The sequence below is a fragment of the Ambystoma mexicanum genome, chromosome 3p, assembly GCF_040938575.1.
Source record: "Ambystoma mexicanum isolate Mex_15411 chromosome 3p, UKY_AmexF1_1, whole genome shotgun sequence".
Lineage (NCBI taxonomy): Eukaryota > Metazoa > Chordata > Amphibia > Caudata > Ambystomatidae > Ambystoma > Ambystoma mexicanum.
In genome coordinates this window covers 863,489,170-863,498,584 of record NC_090925.1, presented here as the reverse complement: position 1 = coordinate 863,498,584, position 9,415 = coordinate 863,489,170, and the positions used below count along the sequence as shown (strand labels likewise).

Sequence of the window (9,415 nt, the reverse complement as noted above, 5' to 3'; positions counted from 1 at the left end):
CAGGCCTGGAGAGGGGGGCTTTTGAGAGTTGGCAGGAGGGAGGGTGTGGTAAGTTATGTGACATGTTTCGAGAAGGGGAACTGTTGTCGTTTGAGGACTGTAAAAGGATATTTGCAATACAGGAGAAGGAAAGACTGCGGTACGCCCAAATAAGACATTGGGTACTTCACCCGGGAGTTAGAAAGGCGGCACCTAGAAAGACGACACAATTTGAAAGATTTCTACTGACCAACGATGGTACAAAAGGCCTTATCTCCAATATTTACAAGATCCTGAATAGCTCGCAATCTGATCCTCAGTGGGTTTACATGCAGAAATGGGAAAAGGCCCTAGGGAGGGAAATCAGTAGGGAGGAGTGGGAAAGACTATGGAAGAAGATACCCAAATTAGCCAGAGCGTCCCAGCTCCAAGAAGCATGGTATACGCTCTTATTCGGATGGCACTACACCCTGCTTCACAAGATGTTCCCCACGAGATGGAATAGCTGCTGGAGGGGTTGTGGTTTGGTAGGCACGGCAGAATGTTTGGTGGCAATGCCCCAAGATTGCACCGTTTTAGGTTGAGGTACAAAGGGCGCAGGAAAGGGTTTTTGGCCCGGGAGATACACGGACTCCAATGCAGATCCTCCTGGGCGTCCGGGCGGTTTCTGACGTAGGGAGGATCAGAGGCAGGGAGAAAGCAAAAGCAATTTTGACTCTGGCGGCCCTTTTGTTGATAGCCCAAAGGTGGAGGAGCCCCGAGATCTCCAGGGAACAGGATTGGCTGCGGAAAGTTTGGGACATAGTGGCCATGGAGTGGGCAATTTATGCCATGGAGAATAAAGTGCAAAGCTTTGCTGCCGACTGGGGAGAGATTAAGACTTTTCTTAAAGATGACTACCGAGTGATATGGAGCCCGCAGGACCTGAGAGTTCTTAAGCTACAATAGGGTGAGGGAACTGTCTGGGAGAGCAAAGATGGGGGGTTTTGAATGCTCGTCCTGGGGGGTAGGGGTGGGGGAATGTTTTCTTTCTTTTCATTGTTGCCTTGTTGTCAAAATTTGAAAAGTTCAATAAAAAGAGTTTAAAAAAAAAAAAAATACATATGGTTGTGTTTGTTCAGCATCAGTTGCTCTGGGGAGCTAAAAGTAGCTGCTGGTGCCAAGCTAACCAGGCTCTACTAGGCTACAAGCAGGAGCTAAATAGCTCTCAGCGCCACTCAATTTTGCACGCTGATACCCCTGACAATCCACTCATCCAGGTATGGGAAGACGTGGATAATTTGTAGATGATGATGGGCCACCAAGGGAGCTGCTAGTTTGGTAAAGATCCTGGGGGTTGTTTTGAACCCGAAAGGGAAGACTCTGAACTGGAAATGCCTCCCTCCATCCACAAACCAAAGAGATTTCTGCTGGAAAGGTCTGATGGCTATATGGTAATAGGCAACCTGCAGGTCCAGGGACACAAGACAGTCCCTCCTTGAAACCATGAGAATTGTCTTTTGAGGGGTTTCCATATTCAACCTCTCACCCTTGACAATCATATTCAGAGCCTTCAGGTCTAGGACCAACCTTAATTTCCCTGATGGTGTTGAGACCAGGAAGACAATTGAGTAGGACCTGTGCCCGAGGAATCCTTGCAATGGCCCTCTTTTGTAGGAGATGCTAAATGGCTTTTCTGTTTGCCTCTTGGCATAAGAGTCATGATCACGGAGGACTGCACAGGAGGGGCTGTGAAGTCTATCTGTTACCCTTAATGCACCGTCTGGATTGCTCAAGCATCGGCAGATAACTGTGCCCAAGTTCTGAAACAGAGCAGGAGTCTTCCAACCGCTGTTCGTCATGATGTCTGTGTTTTAACTGGAGACTTCACTTTCTCTGGCCTTAACCGAAATCCAGCTCTCCTGTTAAAAGGCTTATCTTTACTGATGGAAGAGAAGCTTTTGGGTCTGGATTCTGAAGCCTTATTTCTCTGGGACGGGGCTGAACTTTTCTCCTAACTTTAGCAGCATGTTTGTCAGCACGGAAAAACACCTTATGCACTTTGTCTTCTAAGGAGTCGCCAAACAACGTGTTACCTTTGAAGGGGATCTTGAGTGTGATATTCTTTTGCAAACCTTCCGACTTCCAGTCATGCATGTGACTGTGCCTTCTGGCAGACACACCTGACCCCCCAAAGCCAAGGCCAACCCTCGAACACCATCATAGGTCAGGTCACACAGGAGTTCAACCTGCTTTTGCATGTCCACCAAGACAGGAGCGCAGTCAGTACCCTCTTCCATTGCCTTACAGAGTTTCTTAAATCCTCCTAAGACACTTTCCGCTATATAGGATCCGTAAACATTAGCCCTGAGAACCAAATGAGCCCCCACATGGACTTTCTTCAGAGTGGTATTAGATATCTGATCCCTCACAGCCACTTCTGCTGCCATAGAGGATCAGCTGACAAGGCTGGCCAGGATAGCATCTTTCTCAACATGTTCAGGCAGGAACGACTCAGTTCTCTTTAGTGGATATAATGTAACCATAAACTGGCATGGAAATGTGCTCCGGGTCTTTCCATACTGCAAGAATCTTGTCCTTAATGTCTGAAATAAAAGGGAGCACCATCTTTGGCGTTTGTTTGTACTGCCTAATGGTAGTTTCAACAGAACCTCCTAGAGCCACATGCCTCATCTTCTCCTTCTTTTTCCCCATCGGGAATGAAAAAGACACAAAAAAGCAAAAATCATGCGCCCAAGCCAAGCGAGTCTTCCTAAAACAGCGCTCTGCCAAACCCACGCTCTGAACTCAGCCTGGAGTGTACAGCAACCTCATAACCAAGCAACCATCATGTCGCTGAATCCTCCTTTATTCACGTGCTTGCACTGACCACAACATGTTATGTTAATGGGCATTTGTATAGCACCTTTCATCATTGTATGGTCTCAACGCTCTGAGGATTGAATGCCCTTGGTGACTGGAGTCCAGGTACGTGGAGTCATAGAAGTAAACAGCGCGTGTGTGCACTTTGTACGTGTGCAGCTAAACCGAATTATTCATGGGAGATAGCTGCATTCTAATGCTGGATGTAGTCAGCAGGGCATTGGAGATGGGTAGTATGTGTGCTGCTAAGGCCGTATTTGTCGTGGCGTAGCTGCAGTCTAGTGGAGGTGATTCACCAACCGGGCGTCCTGGGGAATGCCATCACCCTGACCCATATTTCCTTGTCCCAGGCGCGGGACTGTGCAGCTCAATCTGGCCCACCTGCCCCCAGGGAGACCCTAGAATGTCCCATCTGTACTAGAGCCTGTCACCTCTGCCCTGTTGGAGGGGGTGCAGAGTGGTCTGCTATGTTTCTCCCCGGAGACCCGCTCATGAAAGATCTTGAGGGTTGAAATTTTAACAGAAATTGGGAGTAAAGGGGGTGTTGATACACCTCTGGTGATAAAATGAAAGGGTTTCGGTTGAGGAGGTGGGGCCTCGCAACGTGAGTATTGTGGGAAGTGGAGGTAATGCCCAAGTCCACTTGTTGCATCCATTTTTTACTGCCCGCTTGTCGCCCACCCACGAGTACAGACAGTGCTGAATTGTTTTTAAATTTGACAAGACTGGGTTTATCTTCTTAAGTCTTCTGTAGTAAAATCATGGCAGATGAAAGATAAAACAACTGCATGGAATTTCAAATTTTCACCACTTGCTCCATCAGTAACCTTTGACTTCTTCCGGCTTTTAAACATTGCCACAATGTCAAGCTTAATTAAATAGCTATCCAAACTGTCACTTCCTGTTCCAGATTCAATCATGTCATACACAGCTCAGTCCAGTTAGACCTATTTAAATATGCCACCATCTTGGATTAGTGTCCATTATAGTAAATGTGTATGGCATAAATGGATAAATGTCACTACAAAAGACTCATCAACAAGGAATATCCACCAAAAAATATGCCTAAAAACATTAGTGACAGCTTGGAATAAGGTGCATGCATAATCTGAAAAATAAAAATGCTAGAGCATACAAAATAACTATGTAGCTGCATACCTGAATTCATTGATCCACATCCCAGCTAACACATTACAACCATGTAGGTGTCTCAATGGAGAGAAAAAACGCTAATGAATGCATCTTCCAAAAATGCCAAAATGAATAAATGCCCAATATAATCCATGATTATAGGCAAGTGTCTAAAACGCTCAAAAACAATGTTATATAGGGCATACGGGCATTGATTAGTCACATTTACTAATATCAAAATAAGGTTCTCAATATTCAATATCAAAAAAAATATATTTTTCTAAAAGGTTTTAACAATTTTGTTTAATGGATGTTTTTTTTAAATATTACTTTGTAGAAAAACAACGAATTCATTAAAGGTGCAGATATCAAGAAGAAAAGACTTGTAAATGAAATATTCCAATGTAGTACTTTCTTCAGCGTTGATTCAAAATTTACCATTCATGTCATTGATTGATAGTTTATTTGTATAGCGCCTATACATAATGTTTCAAAGCGCTTCAAGGCAAGGGGAAAAATTACAATGCAGTCTTACAAGGCCTTGAGACATTAAGAATGTGAACTAAGAATAAAACACTACAAAACGGAATCTATATTTGATTGTGTCTCCTGATTTCTGTGGCCACTTCTGATTTTCACCTCATGTTAAAAATCTATAACCTTTAATTTTCTCTTGCCTAAAATATAGTTTACTGCAATGCAAATTAATGGGGGACGGTGGTAGGAGTAAACCTTCCCCGTCCTGGTGCAAAGTATAACAGTTCTCAACTGTTGGGCAGTATGACTTTGTATCAATATTACCCTTTCCCTAGATTGCAGCAAGTGTGGCCATGAGCGCGCCTTCCCATTCCAGTGTCCAAAATTACCAAGACAGCATTGCCATGCTCCATATCTGTAGTTGGAGCAGAAGTTCCCCTCCCCCTTGTCTAAGACCAACACCTGTTTGCTGAGTGACTGCAGCATAGGGCACTACGTGCTACCGATCTCCTTTAAATTCGCCAATACTTGTCGGCCAAAACCTGCCAGCAGCGTCACGAAGAAACATACGACCATCTTGGATAGGTCTGTAAATGCCAACGGAGTTCATAAATACTTAACCACTTTTATGAATGTATATGTTTAGCCGAAGTCCCTAAAACATGAAAAATGTGCCTTTCTTCCAGATCGTTGGTGGCTATATTCGGTTGGGTTGTTGAGAGCAAAAGCTAGAAGTCGGATACAATGTACCCTATTCAATATGGCCTCGTCTAGAACGCTATGAACTAAACTAGTACGTTTTCTGTGTTTACGGCAATGGGAAGACGACCGCTGCCTCTCCTTTAAGGCCACCAGATAGCCTTTAAAGTGCAAAGAAGAAAAACAACTTTACAAAATCTAGCGGTTTAGTTACATTTTTGTGTCATTGTTTTAGTACGATCCAGAAAGTAATCCATTGGCGCTATTACTGCTCGGGAGGTTGTTCTGCACTAGGAGGATCTGTTTGTACAATTATTTTCCTCCTGCTGCAAACAATGGCTGCTGCAGCCCTATCCAGAAGTGGGAGGAGGCAGTAGGGACCACTCTGACAGGCGACACAAATGCCAAACGCACCAACCGAGCATGTATCAGCCCCAGGAGTTGCATCCCCACAGCGAGCCGTGGTTTTGCCAAACCGTGCATTAAATTAAATACTATCCCAACGAATACCCCCACTTTTGGAGCATGTTATTTAATGGTACATGCCTAGATTTTTTTAGGCTTTGGTTCAGGGGTCAGCAGCCATGTTTATGTCTGCAATAAAATAAACTTGCAAAAATAATATAACATTTCAGAGTGCTGATGGGTGATTGCAAAAGAACATGTTAACTGATCGCCCCAAGTGCCTGGATCTTGCTTCTGTTTTTGTAGATTGAATATTTTTTTGTTTTGCTGTTCCCCCTCCCCCTTACGTTAAGTCACCATTAGGGGGCACTGAGAGCTGCACTGAAGGAGAGGAAAAAGGGGGAGGGAGGAAGAAGTGGGGGGATTTTTTTCTTTTTTTCCTCCCTTCTTGGACAAGGGGTAGAGGAGGGAAAATATATAAATATATATTTGGAGCCATGGATGCAAACTGGAGCAGCTTCATATTCCAGGTAATACAAAATAAAAATTATTTTAAAGGGAGGGAAGTGGGAGGGAGCGATAAACCGGCTGTCGGGTTTTGCTGCTGGAGGGGAGGGAAGGCTCAGGAGGGTAAATGTTGCAATCTGTGCAGTTAAGGAAGGAAGAGGTGCAGGGGAGGGAGGGAGGAGGAAGGAGAGGCCTGTGGTGAGCTGTCGGAGAGGGCTCTCCATCCCTTTCTACCCCCTCCCTTCCTCGCTTTCCTCCTCTCCCTCCCCTCCCTGCCTCTCCCTATACCCACCCCATGCTCCTCTCCTGCTCAGGGAGGGGAACCCAGCACAGGAGCAGGAGAGGGGTGCTGGTCGAGGGGCAGTGCCGCAGGGTCTAGCGTTGGTGGGGGTAGATTACCGCCCCTATCCCCAGCTGTGTGTGTACCATGAAGAGCCAGGGCTCACTCGCCAAGCAACGCGTTGAGATTTTGAAGCCCACAGTGTTTCTATCTCTTTGTTATGAGATCTGTTTGGGTCAGCGCCCCTCTTAACTCCTTTTACACGGTGTTCTGTTTGCGAGTCCCCCACCCCCTGATTTAAAAACGTGATATTTGCGAAAGTGTACCCTGTACTACGTGTCACCTCGGTAGAGGGTGTTAACTGTCTCGCTTAAAACCTTCGTTTGTGGGGTTTTCATGTACATCAAACAAAAATCTGTATATGTATAATGGGTGCTGTCATCGGGCATCTTCAGATGGTGCCATGTTTGCTATCGCTCAATTAATGGTGTCGGTCTGCAATGTACTGGTGCTCATGTATGTCATATATTTGTATTTATTTTAAAACGTGCCGTTATAATGCAGTGTCCCTTTTGTGTCTGAACCCCTGTCATCAGGTCGTATTATTAGCACCGCAAGCCACTTCATCAATCAGTTCTCTCCCATGCACCCCCCGCCCCCAACGTCCCAAAAACTCACTTGTATTGTGTCATCGCACCAAATTGAAAGCAACACTGTTTAGACTTTAGGGCATTGATGTTCATGTTTGACTGCCCCTCTTTTTCACTGAGAACTGTTTGTGTATCCCCCTATTTCTGGCTTTGCTGTACTTAGTGTTTAGCTTGCATGATATTTAAAAATAGACATTCTGTATTATGTCTAGTTTGAGTGTGTTCCTGGCTGGTGTGATGCATGCAACTGCGTCCACCCGATTGGCTTCTTTCAGCCTTACGAGTTGAAAAACAAGCATTGACAAAGCCAATATTTGTGGTTTTTCTGAAGCCTTTTCCAAAACGGTACTAATTGGACAAAAGCTGCGTAACTGGCAAGTCTCTGCATGTCATGCGTGACGTAGTAAGCATATGACTTTTCACTTTGCATGTTGGGGCGCGTAGGCTTATATACTTGGATAAGGCCCATCATGCAACGGCAAATGCAAGGACTGGCTCAGTGTGTCACACATGACATGTCAACAGCTGTCAATGGTGCGAGTCTCATGCAGGGTTCGAAATTGAGGGTAGCTAGTTAGCTAGACAACAAACCGCTACCAGGAGCTACTTTTGGTTCCACGGGCCAACAAATGCCGAACAAAATCTGTGACCTTATCTCTGCATTTGGGACAATCTGTAAACGCACATAAGGACACATCTATGACTTTTGAAACATAAGTGCCATAAACTGAGCAAAATTGTATCTTTGCATCTTATGTGGAAGTTAGATTTATGGAACGCTATGTACCAACGCCTTGTTCCCCAGTGGTAGCTCCTGGTCACCGGTTAATGTTGAATACCCAGGAGCTGCCTGCTTTTAGCTCCCGCTTATCCAGTCTTAATTTCGAGCCCTGCCCACGGCATATGATGCACTGATAGTTTTTGCATTCAATGCAAGGAACCGTTGTAAGGTTGCACAAATTGCTTAATAATCAAGTGACTGAAGACCCACTTGGCTAAGACATTTTTAATGCACCTAAAGCCGATGTAGAACTGCAGTTGAGCCATTACTTTTCAGACCACTGCTTAGATTTATCAATGGCAGCCTAATTACAGCCCATAGTTTGATGTTACTGTTTGATAGCTAGCTCAAATAGATCCCAGGAGGTTGTATTTTTGGCGAGTAGTGAGTACAAATAGCCATGGAAATTAGAATGTCTCTTGGCTGTCAGTGGGTGGATAAAAATCGGTACTCACAGGCTGTGCCCCTCCTCACATCCTATCTCCTTCCTATCCTTGTATGCCAATAGTTTTGCCTTTTATAGGTGGTTTAAAATGCCACCCTCATATCTAAAACTAAAATATTTTGCATTTTCATAGATTTTAGCTCCACGCCTTTGTTGTTTTTGTTATTGGTGTGTTGCAATCTTATGCTCCCATTCCCAAACTAACATGAGCTGATATTACATAAGACAATTGTACTTAGTTTAAAGATTGCTACTATGAGAAGACAGTGGTACAATTTTTTTTTATAGAACGTATTTGTATTTGTAGGATAGTATTGGGGTAGGTTATGCATGAACCCCACCCTACCTCCCACTCCAGGTTGATCCCCACATGCTTGTACTTGTTTGAGATGGGGTTAGCGCTTCTAACATTAAAACATACTCGGAAGTATTATTACAGCATAACAGGAGGCAGCGGTCGAGGAGGAAGTTGGGAACTTCAATAAGGTCAATACAGACGAGGAACATGATATATATCATTCACAGCTTTAAGCACAGGGTTGTGGTTTAGAGGGAAACCGTTTCACACAATCTACATCTTCCCTGCTACCACTTGTCTAGCCTAATGTTTGTATCCTATCTTACATTTCTTTTGTAACTTCTGTTTTACCTCCCAACTTTGTAAGGCACTCAGACCTTCTGGGTAGGGCCAGTGCTGAAATAGATTCTAATAAAAAATAAATACATTATTGAAAGATGGAGAACGAGGAATGACGCTGTCTAACCCTTGCACTTCCAGGTAAGCAGATTATTTTGAAAACAATTTCAAACACCTGGAGCGTGGTCATTCTTTCTGGGGGAAATAGCACAAGATGGCACACGAGGAGGGAGGGGAGCAGACTGAGGCAACACAGCTTTGGTATGTGTCTCAAGCTCTATGGTAAACCACAGCCATTTGTTCTGGAAAGACGTACTTAGGTGAATGTATTAACGTAGTACAGTAGGGCGATGCCCAATTTAGAATGGATTTTCGGTATAGTAACAAACCTCCCCCTCGGAACATTTCTCCCATTGTAAGATTGCCCTCTGCATCACATGTAATTTGAATTCTTTCTATCTTCGGTAGGTAAAATATCGGGAAAGTTCCATAATGGAGCTCTCCCATCATATGGAGCATCTATCCCAGGTTGCTTAAATAATCTAGCCCAGGCAATCACCAT

The 9,415-nt window shown here is 44.4% G+C and overlaps 1 protein-coding gene across 2 annotated transcripts in view; it reads left to right on the top strand.

Annotated features, from left to right (window-relative positions):
* The first annotated feature begins 5,245 nt into the window (after positions 1 to 5,245).
* Positions 5,246 to 9,415, top strand: part of MAZ (MYC associated zinc finger protein) — a 202,895-nt gene continuing 198,725 nt past the window's right edge. Inside the window, exon 1 of one of the 2 annotated variants that reach the window (XM_069652021.1) lies at positions 5,246 to 6,083. In XM_069652021.1, coding sequence (XP_069508122.1) covers positions 6,051 to 6,083 — 33 coding nt within the window. In that variant the 5' untranslated portion in view covers positions 5,246 to 6,050. The remainder of the gene's footprint in view (positions 6,084 to 9,415) is intronic. The other variant, XM_069652022.1, reaches the window with a different exon arrangement.